The 19,027-nt window shown below is 42.7% G+C and overlaps 1 protein-coding gene across 1 annotated transcript in view; it reads left to right on the top strand.

Annotated features, from left to right (window-relative positions):
- Positions 1–10,528, top strand: part of LOC124231528 (transcriptional regulator ERG) — a 109,668-nt gene extending 99,140 nt beyond the window's left edge. The window contains exon 10 of the mRNA XM_046648332.1: positions 7,285–10,528. Within this exon, the coding sequence (XP_046504288.1) occupies positions 7,285–7,805 (521 nt within the window). The 3' untranslated portion in view covers positions 7,806–10,528. The remainder of the gene's footprint in view (positions 1–7,284) is intronic.
- Positions 10,529–19,027: the final 8,499 nt, after the last annotated feature.

Genomic DNA, 19,027 nt, shown 5'->3' with positions numbered 1-19,027 from the left:
TATTTCGCTAGGTGGAAAAAAATGAATCAGGTTCTAAATTAAGATGATACCTTTAGCAAAGAGCATTACTGTGTAATCCACGCTGTGTCAGTTTGCCGTAACAAAGTACCACAGACTGGGGGCTTGGATAACAGACATTTATTATCTCACGGTTCTGGAGGACAGAAGTCCAAGATCAAGGTTGTCAGGTGTTGGCAGGGTTGGTTCCTTCTGAGGGCTGTGAAGGAAGGAACTGTTCCAGCACTCTCTCCTTGACTTGTTCATGGCCATCTTCTGCCTGTCTGTCTTCATCTCGTCTTCCCTTTACGTGTCTCTGTGTCCGAATTTCCCTTTTTATAGACACCAGTCATATTGGCCTAGAGCCCATCATCATAACCTCAACTTTCACTTGATTACCTCCGTAAGGACCCTATTTTCAAATCAAGTCACATTCTGAGGAACTGGGGGTTAGGACTACAACAGATGAATTTTGGGGGACACAATCCAACCCGGCTCCCAAGCAGATAAAATAATATTTTTAAAAGGAGAACCTTAATTATAACCACAAGACTGCAAATTTAGGATCATCTTCAATGAATGATCTGTTTCTGAACTTAGATGCTAGAAGAAAGTACAGTCTTAATTGGCCCATTGGTAACCTGTGCCTTGCCAAGGAATGTCACCTGTCATCACAGTTCAGTGCCAACCAAATTGTTTTATTTGTTTGTATTCAGATCAGAACCAGCTGTGCTGGCATCAACTTCAGAAATTCACAGCACATGCTGCATATTCTCAACAGCAAATTCAAATGCCAAGATGTCACAGGCATATTGCGAGTACAAGCTGGAATGTATATTTCCTAAACATTGAGGCCCGAATAGGGTTGGAAACGGAAAAATTCAGATTCACTCAGCATACATTCCCCACAAGGGAATTTCTACTTTGAGAATGTGAAATATCATCGTTATTGAGTGTCTGCATCTTTGACATTAAATTTTAGTTAATGTTAACTAATTCGGCAAATATCTTTTAAGCATCTGAGCAGTTAGAAGGTACTGTTTTGTTTACTACTCTTCCCCGGGACCCTAGACCAGGTGCTCAATAGTTATTTGGTGAATAAAAGAATACAAGGAATAATGAGATACCATCCTTGACCCTTAGGGGGGCTTACATTGAGGTGAAGAGATGGACACAGGTAATGACAACACCGTCCAAACCATAGAGCCACAGGCTCTTTTCTCTTATGTGAACATCCACCTGGTGGCCAAGTCTCCTGAGTGTCTGGTCCTTCCTCATACCCGTGCTCAGCTTTCCATTTGTAACTGTCTCCGTAACCATTCAAATAAAAACGATTACTATGTTTTGAGATGATTATTATCAGTCATGTTTCAGGAAGACTGATCTGTCAGCAATGTTCAGAATAGACTAGAAAGAGGAAAAGGGTGGAAGCTGAAGCCCTCTGGGAACATTAATACAATAATGTGAAAGAGCGATCAAATAGCTCCCACCCCATATAATACCTGGGCAAGGGTTCATGTCTGTGGTCCCATCTCCCAACAGCCCTGGGAACTCATTATCTTCATCCTACAGAAGAGGAATCAGAGGTCCAGAGAAATTAGGTAACTTTTCCTGGGTCACATGGCCAAAAAGAAGGAAGGCCAGATTTGAACCAGATTTGAACCCTGATTTTCTGTCCCCAAAGTCTGCTTTTATTTTTGTGTCCCGCAATGCCCCTGAGTAAGCATGAGAGACAAGGGAGATCTTGAAGAATGGGGACCAAGAGAATATAAAGGAAGGATTTCCATTTCTATCTTAACAGTTGTCTAGGTGCATGGGTCTGAGGTCAGGGATGAAGAAGAGGAAACTGTCAAGCTGCATTAGACAAGACCAAACTGGCCTTCTCACTCACACAAGTTGGCTAAATGAAATCGATGTTTATGCCCATGTTGTCACAGCTCAAAGGTGTTGCTTGGTTCACAGTGGGACCAAAGACAGTCACTGGCCCCTAAGCAGATCACCAACTCTCACAGTGGCACACTGTGCCCAGCAGCCTGGGGATGCCCACTGTGGGTAGAGGCCCTGGGGGCAGAGTAAGGAGGAGATTGCAAACCCATCCCAGGCCTGGGAAAATGTCTTGGTACGTAATGAGTCAGCAGTACTGGCATCATGAGCAAAAGACTCCACATTATACCACAAAGACCATTCTCACTGGGCCTGGGGAAAGTGGCAGCATCCAGCTTTTCATTTGAAGATAAAATTTGATTTTACTTAGTTTATAATGAATTAGGCCTTCTCTCCATCTCCCCTTAGGCCGTGTGTCTGTTGTATTCATGTGGCCTTTCCCCCTGAAACCAGAATGTCTTTTATCTTTCTATTAATGAGGATGCTTCTTCCTGTCACTCCATTTTCCCATTCTCTGATAGATAAATCCTTCATCACTTAGGATTGCTGCCTTTGCTCTTTAGACAATGCAAACTCTAATCATTTTAAATGGAAAGATGACATCATACAGTATGAATGCACAAGATGATAACAGCATCTCAACATCTCCATCCCAAATATCCATTTGGCGTACACTTTGGACCGTATTTCTCCTGCAGAGAAAAGTGTGTCCTTGCATTATTATATGTCATGGATCAGATACAAGCAACGTCGCTTCTTTACATCCTGTCAGAATGGCTGAGCATTTAGTGGGGCTCCTCTGATGAGCTGAAGTTGCCTTTCCATGAAAGAGCTTTCCTGGGTCATGTTCAGTGGCTCCCTTGATGCTAACTGGCTAGTTTCTAATGGGGGGCGTGAAAAGGTATCCCACATCATGCAAAACCAGAGACCAGTTTTAGGGATGTTTTGCCATTTATTAGGAGGTGGGAGTGTCCAGTCTTCCACTGGAGACTTACCAAACTCCAGGCCCAGGGAGGGGACCAACTGGGAAGGACTTGAGGAGACACTGGAGGTGTGTGCTGAAACCAGGCCTGAAAGCAATGGTTCATGCAGTACTTCAGCATCAAAGCCTGGAGTCTGGGTGCCAACCTTTGCTGACCTTGGGCAAGAGAAGTCATTGTACCTCTTTGAGCTTGAATTTCCCCATCTCTATAATGGGCTATCACAGGATTCTTGGGGGGGGGGGGGTGTTAAATAAACACATGCGAAGTGTTCAGGATGGTGCCTGCCTCATAGTAAGCTTTGAGTGGATCTCAGCCCGCCCTGAGAACCCCACCGTTCCCAGCTTCTGCACGGCCAACATGGAGTTCCACAGGAGTAAGTGTCTTTCTTTTGGCATCTCCTGGCTCTAGGCGAGGGGTGTACCCTTCTTTACACTCTAGTTTTCAGCCCAAACAAATCATGATAAGAGCGTTCATGTACTGAGTTCATCCTCATAGTAACCCTGCAAGATAGCACTATAACCATCATCCACATTTGGCACCTGAGGACACTGAGGCACAGAGAACTGAGTGAGCTGCCCAAGGTCCCATAAGTGACAGAGCCAGGATTCAGCTGAGGCACTGCCAACTCCAAGGTGGTACTTCCAGCCACCGGCCTCCCCTGCCCTTCCAACAAGTCCTGTCTGAGCCACACTGAGCCCAGGGCAAAGCTTTCCCCTGGGACCCGCCTGCTGCCTTGATCTCAGCGTGGTGGCGAGGCCAGGCTGTGCACCCGGGTTTTTCTGCAGCACCCAAACTCCTGGAGAAAGTGGCCCCAAACAACGGCTGCTGTGGTTCTTGCCTGGGCCCTCTCTGCTTTATTTACTGCTCTGTCCCTCTGTCACCTGGCAGCCACAGTGCCCTGCTCGGGGACAATCCTCCTACTAGACCCACAGCTGCTGAGTCACTCCCAGCTCTGCTTTTCTCTGTGGTTTATAAACCGTTTAGATGTTTTGCCCTTTTTTGCTCAGTCCGTACCTCTTTGCTACCGTGTTTCTCCTCTTTTCTTACAATTGCGTTAGGAGACCACTTTTCTCCTAAAACTTGAAGGATTGGCTTTCCCCTTCTAAGCCCCACCCTTCTCCCCTTCAACCCACTGGGCTCTCCTGCAGGTGGGCTACCTCCATCTTTATTTTTCCCCCCAATCCTGACTCTGTAGTTCATTATCCTAGACAAAACTAGGACAGAAGTAGCTACTCCTTCTTGATGTTACAAGGAGGTTGTCAAGATGGAGCGAGAAAATAGGTGTGAAGGGTTTTACCAAAGAAAGGTGATTCACGAGGTGGAGGTGACGATGCTGTTAGGATGGAAGATCTGGTGTTGTTAGAGCTTCTGCTTTTATTGTTGGTTTGGCCAGCGAACAGCCCAAGCCATTCCTAGGCTTCCTGGACCTTAAGTACTCTTGTTTTGGAATCCCTAGTCTATATTCTAAAGCGCACTTTTCTTGCACAGTCAGTGTTGCTGTTTTGACAGTAAAATAGGAATTTAATAAATTGCTTTTGAAATTCTGTGGCCACGAGTAACTCATTTAATTTACCATTGCCTGTGATTTCACAGCAACCATTGTGTGTCCTTGAGAATTCTTCCACAAGGAGAAAAATCTGTTCTATACTGCGAAAGCAATGGATTTTGTTATGAATATTAAGTTTAACAAGTAATGAGCTTGACATAATGCTACATTTTATAACACTTACTTAGATATTAATCGATTTTGCACTTACGGTTTTGTTCTCAGAGTTGGAAGCTATGAATTTTGTTTACAGATCTTTTATTTCCATAGACCCTTGAAGTGCTAGAGGTTTGAGTCCTGTGTCTTAAAGACTAATGGGTAAAATAGTCTGGTGAGAAATTGCTCATCCATCCTTTGAGCTTTGAGTTTCCAGCAGTAAATTTAGGTCCTTGACCTTCTAGTTCTTTAGAAGTAGTAGAGATATGAAACCACTTTTGTCCTCTGATTCTCTTTTATACACATTTATAAAGGAAGTAGGCAAAGGACCGGCCCGGTGGCGCAGTGGTGAAGTTCCCACATTCCGCTTCTCAGTGGCCCAGGGTTCGCCAGTTCGGATCCCGGGTGTGGACATGGCACCACTTGGCAAGCCATGCTGTGGTAGGCATCTCACATATAAAGTGGAGGAAGATGGGCACGGATGTTAGCTCAGGGCCAGTCTTCCTCAGCAAAAAGAGGATTGGCAGTTGTTAGCTCAGGGCTAGTCTTCCTCCAAGAAAAATAAAAAATAAAAAACAAATAAAGGAAGTAGGCAAGGGACAAATTGCTAGGAAGCAATGCCCAGGTTTGAATTGATACTGAATATTATTTTGGCTGTTTAGGAAGGTCTATGTATTTGTAGAAAATCTGTGGAATTGCTCTCTCTGTGGGAAGAGGTTAACAGTGAATATTTATTTTCAAACAACTCTATATGTTTATACTGAAGCATATGTTAGACTGTTAAATCAAAAATCCATGTTTAAATTCCCAGGTCATATATGGAATTTTTTCAAGTTGTAATCCTTTGGTTACAATATATATACTAAAACCATATGGTTTTCTCATACCATTCTTTGTATTTTTTAAAATGCATATTAATGAAATGTTGGGGGCAACAAAACTTGATTGAGAACAGTTTGAATATGTGGTCCTGAAAAAGCAAAGACTTCCATTGCAATGAACTACAAGCTGTTAATACATTTCAAATGTGTTTGCTAGACTGAAAATGATCATTTTCCAGAACATATTCAGAAAAGGCTGACCTTTCTCACGATCTATCGTATGGATGAATTCACAAACATGTCCATTTCCATGTAGCCAATGTGGAAACAAGGGTTTATGAGTTGGACAATTTGTATAAGGAGCTAGTGGGAAGGATTTAGAGAAAAACAAATTTATAATTGATTTTTACATGACATCAATTCCTGAATAGTAGCCAAAGTTCTTCACTCATTTTTATCACATCTATTGATATTTACTGATAGCATAATAAAAGGTAATCTTTTTGGTAACAAGCCCAAGGCGGTGCAGTAGCTAGAGTTTGGGAGGAAAGCCCTGCCTCTCATCCATTTTCAAAACTTCTAAAATCTGTTCAACACGTCTTAGCTTCTCCTGGTACTCAATATTACTGTTGATATTCACATGCTTCTCTCCTTCAGGGAGCCATAAATGATCTTAAAGTATTGGAAAAGAGTGGCTGGAATGATGTGCATAGATTTTTCTCTGAAGTTAATAAAACATAAAAGCCGCATCTACATGCCTCCGATGAGATCAAGAAAATCCTGATGATTAAATGAGTTGGAGTCTCATTTCAGCTCCCCAAGAGGGCATACAATCACTCATTGTTACGGTTTTTCTTTTGGAAACTCTTCTTAACACAATGGGCATTGCAATGCAGGGGCAACACATGGATTTCCGTTACGATGCATTTGCCTAAATACTGGAAATGGGTGATCTGGTTTGAAAAAGAGCCAACTCTTTTCTAAACTTCCTCATTTTGAGTGGGTTAATTCTGTTCTAGGAAAAGTTTTGACAGAATTGCTTTCTGTGTGCCAGCAAAATGTTATGTTAGAAATAACGGTGTTTACTTCCATTCTCTATTTTTTTCCATAAACTTTTAGAAGTTCATTTCCTAAATCTGACTTTTATTATTTTGCTTGACCTAGCCAATATAAATGGTGTTAAGTCATTATTGCCATCAATGTGGCGGCACTTTCTGCCTCAAAAAAATAGGAAAAATAAGCCCTTCCACCCCCAAAACACAAAGTTGACTGGGCTGTTCTTCTAAGGAAGTCAGAAATGGATGGAACCAGCCTGAACTCTGCCCCATAAGAATTCTCTGCATTCCATATAGGACTCGGATCTGTAGATCCGCCTGATAGTCACCAAGGATCATCATCTTAGTGCAGGTTCCCTAGACACAGAGCTTGGGCTAAGTATTCTTGTGCAAGTGATTAATTAAGTGTATGTTCTCGGGGGAGAGGGTGTGGCAAAGCAGGGTAGGGCAGGGGAAAAGCTTAGGAAGCTTGTGGCCTTAGCTGGAACCTTGCTTCAGTTGGATCCCATGGGGAGCTCTGGAGCACGAACAGCATCACAGAGTTGGTCCTCCTTGAGGCGAGGGGGCCAACTTCTGGTACTCTGTGTCAGCCCGTCTGGCTGTGAGTTCCCTAGGGGTGAGTGAGGCAGCTCCTGCTGGGCCAAGGGCAGTTCTCTGGAGAAGAGGGGGGAGCTGTGGGACAGGAGCAGCCAACCCCCCCAGCAGCTGAGGGATGGGTGCACAAGCCTGTAAAGGAGATCCGGGTGGAACACCAACAGCACCCACTTCTATCACTGAAGAAAGCGCCTTTCCCTCAGAACCTGTGCTCACAGGTGTTTTCCTTCCTTTTCCCACCTCATTAGGGAGTGGACAGATCCAGCTCTGGCAGTTTCTCCTGGAGCTCCTGTCAGACAGCTCCAACTCCAACTGTATCACCTGGGAAGGCACCAATGGGGAATTCAAGATGACGGATCCGGATGAGGTCGCCCGGCGCTGGGGAGAACGGAAAAGCAAACCCAATATGAACTACGATAAACTCAGCCGTGCCCTCCGTTACTACTATGACAAAAATATCATGACCAAAGTCCATGGGAAGCGCTACGCCTACAAGTTCGACTTCCATGGAATCGCCCAGGCCCTCCAGCCCCACCCTCCAGAATCATCTCTCTACAAGTACCCCTCGGACCTCCCCTACATGGGCTCTTATCACGCCCACCCACAGAAGATGAACTTTGTGGCCCCCCACCCTCCGGCCCTACCCGTGACGTCGTCCAGTTTTTTTGCTGCCCCGAATCCATACTGGAATTCGCCAACTGGAGGGATCTACCCCAACACTAGGCTTCCAGCCAGCCATATGCCTTCTCATCTGGGCACTTACTACTAAAGACCTGGGAGAGGCCTTTGCCAACAACACATGATCACCAATAGCTTGCCACAAACTCTATTGGAGAACACGACTCAAAAGTGCCTCAAGAGGAATGAAAATGCTTGACGGGGGCTGGGGAAGGAAGCCAGGGAAGAGATCCAAAGACTCTTAGCGGGAGGGAATTACTAAAATAGTGCTACAAAAATAAAGAGGACGCTGAAAATATAATGTATATGGACATACAATCTGTGGACCAACCTTGTAAAAGACATTGTAAGTAGAAGCATGACGTCATGAGGACAAAGTGCCAAAGAAAGTGTTCTTAAGAAGCGTATAAACTTTAGAGTAGAGTTTGGGATCCTGCTAATGCCAACTGGGATTAAACTAAACCCATAGAGATAACACAGTCTTGACCTAACATCCCATGTATAATGTCATTTTAAGGAAAACTACCTGTATTTAAAAATAGAAACATATCAAAAACAAAAACAGAAAAGAAGAGAGACTGTGGCCCATCAGCAGACATTGACATGGAACTCATCGACACTCGCTGTTTTGGGTGAAAACAGATTCCTTCCATTTGATGGACAGCCAGCAGCTCTTTCAAACTGTGAAGACAACCCAAAGTTTCCAACTCCTTTATACTATTACAGGAACTGTGAGCTGAACGGTGGACTGAGAATGTGTGCGGAGGGAGCGTGGTTGTGGACAGAGGGCTGGAGGAGGTGGTAGAGATGAAAGCAGAGGAGGAGGAGGCAAGGACTGGGAAAGAAGCTTCCCAAACAGTCAAGACCGGACTTAGGACAGTATTGGGACTGTGGAGGATGAGTCATGGAGACTTGAGGTTGAAGGTGGTCAGTGTTATACCAACCCAGTGTTAGGAGGAAGGACACAGCGTTAGGGAGGAAGGGGAAGTCATGGGATTCAGAAACAAAAATATGCATCTCTTTTTTTGTTTGTCAAAAGAAAATTTTAACTGGAATTGTCTAATATTTAAAAGAAACGTTCAGGACCTCATCATTCTTTGGGGGCTCTGTTCTCCACAGGGTCAGGTAAGAGATGGCCTTCTTGGCCACCACCATCCGAAATCTAGGCAATTGGGTTAGGCGGGCTCCAGTTTTCCTTTCGAGTCGCGAACGCTGTGCGTTTGTCAGAATGAAGTATTCGAGTCAACATTTTTTTTTCCTTTTTATATAATAATTATATAACTTATGCATTTATACACTACGAGTTGATCTCGGCCAGCCAAAGATACACGACAAAAGAGACAATCAATGATATAATGTGGCCTTGAATTTTAACTCTGTATGCTTAATGTTTACAATATGAAGTTATTAGTTCTTAGAATGCAGAATGTATGTAATAAAATAAGCTTGGCCTAGCATGGCAAATCAGATTTACACAGGAGTCTGCATTTGCACCTTTTTAAAGTTGCCTAATAGAAACTTGTGCTGAATGTTGTGGGTTTTGTGTTATATTTTATGTTGTCCAGGAACTTGTGCAAGTGAGAGCCAAGCAAATAGGATGTTTGGCACCCAAACAATGTCGGCCTCTCAAGGTCCTTCTTGCCCACTCTCTCGTATTCCTAGCCCCTTCTGGAGCAGAAGGACCAAAGGTTTCACATTGGAGTCGCCATATTTATGCGCAGAATGGAAAGAGGCCTCTACAGCTGAGGTTGTCAATGAGAAATTCCAGATCGGCACCCAGTGACCCTTAATTCCTGTTATGATCATAAAACGTTTGTTGACTGATGAACAAGCTATTGCTCTCAATGCAAATTGTATTATTGTTGGTAAATAAAGCATCATGGATAGCTGCAAGCTCTCACTTTAAAGAGACAAGGGACAGCTTCTAAATTTGCCACTTGGCTTGTCTTTCAGAGGTTCTCACCAGGTAGACTGTGACCTTAGCCTTCCCACACCAGGATAATCTGGGTGCCATGCTTTGGGATTCACCAGCCCTGAGCCTGACATACCACCAGACACTGTTTGTTTCTCTGATCTAAAGTCAATTCCCCTTGACACCTTTCTCTCCTGTGTGTCACAAATGGTGCCAACCTCGGCCAAGGTAAAGTAGTTCGAGAGGGGGAATACAGGCAGAGTGAAGAGGGAGCAAGCCCGAGCAACTTCTTAGCCTGAGGCGGTTTCTGAATTGGCCCATTTCGTAGCTGTTTTGGGGCTTGTTTTGCACTTTGTAATCCTTTTGCTATGATTAAATGAAGTTGCCAAACCTCTGTGCTATGGATATTTTGGCAGCTGTCTTCAAAGTCCGTAGGATCCGATTACCACAGCTTCAGACGCTCTGCATTACTTGAATTATAAGAAGTCCAACCATCAATCATTTTGCAGGGGTGGGGAAGGCCCACAAAGTGCCTGCATCTCCTTAGGGAAAAAAAATACATAAATAAAAGCAAAAAAGCTGGCAGCTAGGGTGACCCAAACTGTTCTAATGGAAAAGCGCAGTCGTTTTTACTGTGGCATGCAAAGTCAAGGCTCACCTATGATCTGCATAGCAATACTAATTTACTGGGATAAGCACTCAATTCCACTCTTTCAAGGTTGTATCATGAGCAAAATCGTAAAAACAAGACGTGATTATCATATTCAGTTTTAACAGATGTTTTCAGTTAAGTTCCCCCCCATCCAGATTATTAGCAGACTTTATGACAAGCATGAGCAACTGGGATCATTTTGGATAACATGATGATGCTGAGTTCTCCCAAATAAATAATTCTCAAATTATGTCTTAAAATAATGTTAACTCTCTGCTTCTGTCATGATCTAAGTCCAGAGCACTCTCCAAGTTCAGATTCATAATGACACGAAGGACCTTTTTCCCTCTCTGCTTCTCCCATCCCTTGGCTTGCTCCGATACCCACTCATGATCCCTACCTAACCGCGCTTCTGCTGCCAAGAGATGTGCCCTCTCTCCTTGTCTTAAATGCTCTTCTGGGCTTTGTACTTGGTGGAACCCCTGTGTATTCCCAAACCTCAGTCAAGACTTCATTTTTGCTGCCAGGCTGATGCCCTGGCTGCGTTTCTGAGGGGTTCATGCTGGACTGATTTGTCAGGACGGGTGCAATGAGAGGACTTTCTGCTCCTCTGAAGCACCTCTCTGTGTGGCTGCCGCACCTGCCACCTGGGAACACGGGCCCGGAGGGGCTTCCCTGGGACAGCAGCTGCAGTATAGACGGCTAACACTCCGGAGCTGGGAAGCTGATGACAGATAGGAAAAACACAGATATCCTGCAGGCCCCCCAATTGACCTTTAACCTGTGGCAGGCGAGCAACAAAATTTTTTTAAAACCTGATTTGATTACTCTCTCATCACTCCATCCAAATAGAAGTTCTGAGATGAGTAATAAGAGAATAACAAACACTTTGGGTTTCTCAAAGGTATATCAAGTTCTGTTACTTCTCTTTATCTCAATCTTGGTTTAAAAAGTCTTGTTAAAATGTTTTCGTGTCAAAAGGGAAAAAGGTTGGATATAGAAGTCAAATATTAAAAATAACTGGAACCTCTTTATTTATCATAGAGCGGTGGTTCTCAAAGTGGGGTCCCAGGGCCAGCACCATCAGCCCCACCTGGGAACTTGTTGAACATGCTGATTCTCACACCCTGGGACCCAGCCATCGATTCTAAGAAGGCTTACAGGCAGTTCTGATGCAAGTTTGAGAACCACTGCAAAGGAAGAAAAGATAATCTGAGTCTACGTGTGGAATGTTCAGTGAAATCTCAATCCTATAAATTTTTTTCTGTGGCCACATGAAAATCGACCATTAGGGTTACTAGTTTACTCTGGAAGTATCATTCTGAGTTATGCTTCCTCTGCGCAGCTCTCCCTTTGCAGTTACCTCCTCCCTATGTGTATTAGTTGTCTACTGCTGAGCAAGAAATGACCACAAATTCAGCAGCTTGAGACAACACACATTTATTATCTCACAGTTTCCGTGGGTTAGGAGTCCAGGCACAATGTAAGTGGGTCTACTGCTCATGGTGTCATCAGGCTGAAATCAAGGAATCAGCCAGAACTGTGATCTCATCTGTGACTGGGATCTTTTTCCAAGCTCGTTGGTTGTTGGCAGAATTCAGTTCCTTGAAATTGTAGGACTGAAGTCCCATTTCCTTACTGGCTGTTAGCCAGGGACCACTCTCAACTCTTGGAGGCCACTTAGGGTCCTTGCCACAGGGCCCTCTCCACAGCAAGGCAGCTGCTCCTTCAAGGCCAGCAGGAGAATCTCTCTCACTTAAAATCTCTCTGACTTCTTTTAAGGGCTCACTTAATTAGGTGAGGCCCACTCAGGATAATCTCATTTTTTTTGTGAACCCAAAGACAACTGATTACAGGTCTTAATTACATCTGAAAAATTTCTTAAGCCATAGAATATAACCTAATAACGGGAGTAAAACCCATTGTATTCACAGGTCCTGTTCACACTCCAGTAGAGAGGATTATGTAGGGCATGTACACCAGGGGATGGGAATCTTCGAGGCCATGTTAGAATTCTGCACACACCATGGATATACTACCTGTCTTCTAGCATTTTCTAGGATCCTCTGTGAATCAAACCTGCTTAAAACCCACACTGCCCAAAATGCCAGCCATGACTCAGAAGCCCTGTATACCTGAAGCCCTATGCTCCATGGCTCCCTCTCCCACTGGCAATGTGGGCCTCTTTGAGCAAGTCTGATGGTCTTGATCTGACCAACCTGAAAAGCTTTATGTTGAAAATGGAAGGGCTAATGCTAACTTTTCAATAGTATTTACATATTCTTTTTATTTTATTTAAAAAGCAGCCAGTTATTTCTATAAAAAAGAACTATGCAGACTCTTCTAACATAATTCTTATTTTGAACTAATTTTATAAAACAAAATAGCTTCATTGATTTTCCCATCAAGTGGTTTCACAAAATATTATTCTGTTGAGGCAAGCCATAATTTTACTCGATTATGAGTTGTGCTACAGCATGTCGAACGACAGGCTTATGCAGGAAACGTGTTAAATGTAGGATCATTATGAAAAAATAATAGAAATTTTTCATGTTTCATAGACACATAGCATGTTCTCTAAAGAAAATAATCCAAAAATGGTAGCCAGAATTTCCTTCTAAGATGACTTCATAAAACAGTTTTGAGATTTTACAAGGCCATGACACATGGCTCTGGGTCTCCAGATTGGCTGAATGAGCATGGCCAAAGAGTACTAATTAAAAAATCATCACCCATCTAGGAGGGAGGTCCCAGGGACAGACCCCAGGCTTCTGCCCTTGACCTTACTTATTCATATCTTACTAGGATGAGGACATAGAAGACAACTCCAGATGCTATGGGCTGAGAGGGCAGTGGGTTACATGACAAACTCGGGATGCCAAAGAACAGGCTGAAAGGATGGGCCAAGTTTAACAAACTTACTGGAACTTAATGATGTTAAGACCTGCACTGTGTCCAAAAACTCCTGGAGCTGGACTGAGCAGAAATACATGTGAAAGCTCTTCAGGGTTTTGGAGATGACAGCAATGATATGTAGAACAGCCAGCATTTAATGAGCTAAGGGGCAGACACGGCACTAAGCACTTCAAATGCATTGTCTCTTCATTCCTCAATCACCCTCATGATACTAATTAAAAAAAAAATCCTGACACTCAGATTCAACAACTTACCTAGCACACTCAAGGTAAGAAGGTGAGCTAATGCTTTCCCCAGTGCTATCTGACTCCCAACCCTCTACACTTAAGCTGTTTTGCCTCATGTTGACAGGACACGCGAGGGCACCATGATAGTCCAAACTTGGGTTGCATTTTCTAAAATAGATGATTAGACATTACAGAGGCACTAGAATCCCCTAGATTTGTTTGTGATGTGGCTCTGTGTCTCCAGGGTGACTTGAGCCTACTCTGCTTGGAGGTTAAAATGCATCACATCTGTTGGGCACCACAGGGCCCAGGTGAATGGCAGGAAGCAGCTCACTAGTGGGACCACTGAACTGCCCTCCACATTTTCTCATTCTCCTGTGGCACTCTTCCAGAAAGGCCCACGGCATGGCAGTTATTGATCACAGCCTGCTCAGCATTAGACATGTGCAGGTAAAGAGTGTCAGGCTGCCCCAGGGAGCCTCAACCCAGCTCCAGACTAACCATCTCCTCCTCCAAGCAGGCCCAGGAGGCTGGGAGCAGAGGCTGGCTTTCCATTTAAGATGCTCAGCAAGGGGCGGGGCCGAGGATAACTGTGTAAGAAGGAATTTGGGTTAGAAGTTATGAAGCCATTTGGTAAAGTCTCTGGATTAGAAGGCCACGATATCCCAAGAAGCTGGTGGCACAGGGCAGGGCAGGAAGCTGCCAGTCTTCTTCAGAGAGGGCCACCTCCAAGGAAACAGGGACCAGAACCAGTGTCAGTCACAGTAGGTCCCGCCTCTTCCTGAGTGAGAGAGTGGAAGGGGTGGGGAGAGAGCAAGCGTCCCTGCGCAGAGTCCCTCCCCGTGGAAACATGCTTGGTAGGGAATAGTCGTTCCCTCCTAACAATAGGCCTAGTCTTGAACTGGTCAATTGGACAGTTCTTTTTAAAATAAATCTCTGCTCTCATCATCTTTTCTAATTTGAGACTCTGTGCCTGTCTGTGCCTCTCTCCTTTCATGTTTATGTAGCACAGAGCATTTCAAAGTGAGATTAAGCAATGGTCACTGGGTTTTAAACCAGCACTGTCTGGTCCGTGCTCACAGTTAGGCTCCCCTATTTCGATTAAGACGAAAACACTAACAGAGTTTTATGTCGTTCACTCAGTGAAGAATGCGCACTTGCCAAGATTGTTTTATTCAAGTTCAGCGGCAAGGACAGGACTTGATTTCAGGATTTGTCTGACTCCAAAGCCTCTATGTCTAGCCACCGTGCTGTTCTGCCTCTCAGAGAAAGTTGAATTAAGAGTAAGACTCAAGGGATGGGCAGATGATTATATGACGATGGGAAGCCAAGAGCACAGGAAGAAACTAGGAGGAGGAGAAGATAGGAGGAGGCTGAATTATAAGTTAGTGTGTAGTGTCCAGGTGTGTGTGCGGCGGGGAGGAGAGGGAAGCTTGTCAGCCAGATACTGAACTATGATGACTTCTGGAGACCTCACAACACACCCACAGACAGGGAAGGACCCGGTCTTTCTTGTAGAGTGTCACACACACCAAGTAAAGAAATTATGCAAAATCAAACCAGATGAATCCAGGCTACAGAATATTCAGCTTTGGTCGAATGAATGCTATGTCTTGGAAATTACCTCATCTGATAATTGTGTTGGGAAGTACCTCTCACGGTGCTTTGATTATCTGTTTACAACTTGTGAACCCACCAGAATTTCCCTCTTCTTTGTCTAGCACTTCCACCCAATTTCCACTTTTCTTCCCATTGTGGGCCAGACGCTGTAGGAGTGGTTTTTGGAAAGAATGTTACCATAATTCATAGAATTCAAGATAAATCAATGAGGAGCAAGAATGTCTGGTTTCACTTATCCAACAAGCATTTGTTTGCTGTCTTTGATGTCACAGCACTGTCAGAGGTACAGAAAGGTGTCAGAGAGTTCTTGTCCTGGGAGAGATTATAATCTAGAGGGAAAGGAAGAGTGTGCATGGAAACCTCTAGAGCAAGACTAGACAGTGTGAGATCTGCACAGAAGTATTCAGAGGAGGGAGCAGTCACTCTCAGTGAGTGGATCAGGGAAGGCTTCTTGAGGGAGGTGGAGGGTTTGATGGATAGACTAGGTTCCAGGAAAGAAGATTTTCTTTTCTTGAGCAAAGGCATGGGATTAGAAGACAATCTTCAGGAGAGAAACATATCAGTCATGGAGAAAACAAAACAAAAGAAATCAAGCAGCTTGTGGTTTACAAAGTAATGTAAGGCCAAATAGGATGTTAATTCTTGTACATAATGAACCACATCCGAAGTGTGGCACCCGTGTGGACCACATCTGAAGAGGCATGACACTCACAGGTCTGACCTGCTGTGGTCTGCGGTATGAAGAAGACTCGGGGCACAAGAGAGTGAAAAATGGAGTCCGCACCCATTCTAAAAGGTAAGCCTTTCAAATGATAGGCCATTTTGGAAAATATCTCCAAGACTTTTTTTCAAGTAGCCCCTATCTCTTCCTTGGGCAGAGATTATATTAAACAACTGCTGAAACATACCAAACCATTGAGAGCTGATCTGAAGATTTGAGGATAGTGGGAGTGAAAGACTATTTAAGGATATCTCACATTGCTGTGAGATGTAATATAAAAGTGATAATAACAAGGCACATTTGTGATGAGCTCGGTAATTCACAAAGGGCTTACCCATGTGCTTTCCCAGTTAATCAGAGCAACAGACCTTAGAGATAATTTACTCGTTCATTGAAAACAAAGATCCGATCTATAATAGCAGATAGGAAGTTGGCCCAGGGGATAAAAAAGTAAATCGAACACAGGCCCTGCCTGTGGACCTCAGGTTCTTGTGCACCTCAGAGTCTTGTGGAATTCATGTCCCCGTTTGAAGATGACAGGCAGAGACTCTAAGAGGGTAATACATCTTTTAAAACATGGAGCCAGTATGAAGCAAAGCCTGAACTTGAGCCCAGGATTTTGATGCTAGCCAGGTGCACTTTCAACCATTCAATGCTGCCTCCTCCTCAGTGGTACTACACGAACTCAGTACAGAAACATCATGAAGCCAGGCAACTGCTAATGTATTTACACAGGTGTTCACCTTTGTGTGCACTGAGGCAGGCCTATCTTTTTGTACTATTACCTGATCTTAAATCTCAGATCTCATTCTTCCACCCCCAAATTCAGGATGGAATAGCTTGAATTAATCTTCCAAAGGTTCTTGAGGGGGAAATTATTGACAACAGTATGTAAAAGGAGATGATAAGAAGACTGCCAAGACAGGAGGGAGGTTGGGAGAATTTACCCCAAGAATGGGAAAAGATTAAGGTCCATGGGATTCACAAACAATGGGGAACTACACTATCATGGATGTGTAGGCCCTGGGAAGTGATGGGAATTCAGAGGTGTGGCTGCATGATGCTCCTTAGGGGCCCTCATTATGCAACCTCATCAAGGACTCTGTTTGACACTGAAGCAAGAATCCATAGGGTTTGGGGCAATGAGTGTGCACTGAAGACCAGCAGGCTTTTAGGACCTAAGGATGGAGAGGAACCTACAGTGATGATGAGATTCAAAGATTCAAAATTCTTACCAGCTCTTGGTGGAGCCAATTTCGTTTTGATTTTAAAACAAGAAGAATAATTTTCTCATACTAGATTCACATCTATTTATTAGTAAATTCATCTCAGTGACGGATAATACAAGTGGAAGAAACAAGAAGAGATGTAAGAAGATGAACAAATTTGACCAATGGAGTCAGAGCACTGCTCCCAACAACTGAGAAATATACGTTCTTTTCAAACACCTATAAATCATTTATAGAAATCACCAAATATAGGTTTATTAGGCAAATCTCAGCACATTTAAAGGATTAAAATCATATAGTACCTTCTCCGACCCGAAGCAATTAATCTAGATGTCAATAAAAAAGTTAAGCCAAAAAAAATTGCACTCAAGAAACATACTAGCATTTCAAAAAAGGAAATTATAATGGAAACCAGAAAATATTTGTGACTTAATAGAATGAAAATGCGTATCAAAATTTGTGGGATGTAGTTAAAGCAGTACATAGGAATTTATAGTCTTAAATGTTTACATTGGAATAGAATAAGGGATAAAAATTAGTGAACTAAACAGCTATTTTTAAAAGTTAGTACAAGAACAGCAAAACAAACAAAAGGAGAAAGCGGGATAACATAAACATAAGGGCAAAAATTAACAAATTGAAAAACAGGCTGAAAATATACAGAATTGATAACAAAAGTTGGTTCTTTGAAAAGGTTAATAAAATTGACAAATCTCTGTTAAAGCTGGTTTCAAAAAGAAGACACAAATAAAAAGAATGAAAAAGTGGGACAAAACTATGATCCCTAGAGACTTCTAAAAGATTAGAGGATATTGTGAACCAATTTATGCTTATTCATTTGAAAATTAGATTAAACTGACAAATTCTTGTATAAAATAAAAAATGGTGCTGGCCTGGTGGTGTAGTGGTTAAGTTCACATGCTCACCTTTGGCAGCCCGGGGTTCATGGGTGTGGGTCTCTGGACACAAACCTATACACCACTCATCAAGCCATGCTGTGGCAGCGTTCCACATACAAAATAGAGGAAGATTGGCACAGATGTCAGCTCAGGACCAATCTTCCTCACCTAAAAGAAAAAAAAATAAAACAGACCACTCAAGGAGAAATAGAAAGCCTGAATAGTCTTACAGCCATTAAAGAAATTGAATTGATAGTAAAAAATCTTCTTGCAAAGAAATCTACTAGTCAGGTGGCTTCATCAGTGAGGTCGACAAAATATTTGAGGTGCAAATAGCTACAAAATTAACCAAAATGTTGTGGGATATATAAAAAGAAGAAACACTCCCCAATACAATTTGTAAAGCTATCCTAACTTTGATGTTATCACCAAAAATCAACAAAGACAGTACAAAAAGGCCCATCATGCTTATGAATGTAAGATGCAAAAATATGAAACAAAATATTAGCTAAAAGAATTCAGCCACGTACAACAAGGAAATTACATTATGACAAAGTTGGGCTCATCAACATAATACAAAGTTGGGTTAAAATTAGAAAATCAATTAATGTAACCCCCACATGAGCACATTATAGGAGCAAAATATGATCATCTGATAGACACAGAAAATTTATTTAATATAATTAAACATCAATATATTAGTAACTATTGGCGAACTAAAAATAGAATATGACTTTAACTTGATAAAGGGCATTGATAGAAAACATACGCAAATGTCACACTTTAAGGTTAGAATTGAAAGGATTTTCTTTGATGTCAAGAACAAGACAGAGATGCCTAGTATTACCATTTCTATTCGACATAATTTTGGAGGCTCTTATCTGAACACTAAGGCAAGAAAAAAGAAATAAAAATTGTAAGTATTGGAAAGAAAGAAAGAAAAATTTCATTATTTACAGAAAATATGGCCGTGCATATAGAAAATCCAAATTAATCTTTAGGTTAATTTTTCAAATTCATGAGAGTTTTAGCAAAACTGTTGGAATAAAAATTCAATTGCATTTCTACATACTAACTGACACATTTAAAAAAATTAAACTTAAGAATATATTATTGGCGCTGGCCCTGTGGCTGAGT

This window comes from Equus quagga, chromosome 21 (assembly GCF_021613505.1).
Source record: "Equus quagga isolate Etosha38 chromosome 21, UCLA_HA_Equagga_1.0, whole genome shotgun sequence".
Taxonomy (NCBI): domain Eukaryota; kingdom Metazoa; phylum Chordata; class Mammalia; order Perissodactyla; family Equidae; genus Equus; species Equus quagga.
Note: the sequence above shows the minus strand (reverse complement) of the source record. Positions and strands in the feature narration are given on the sequence as shown.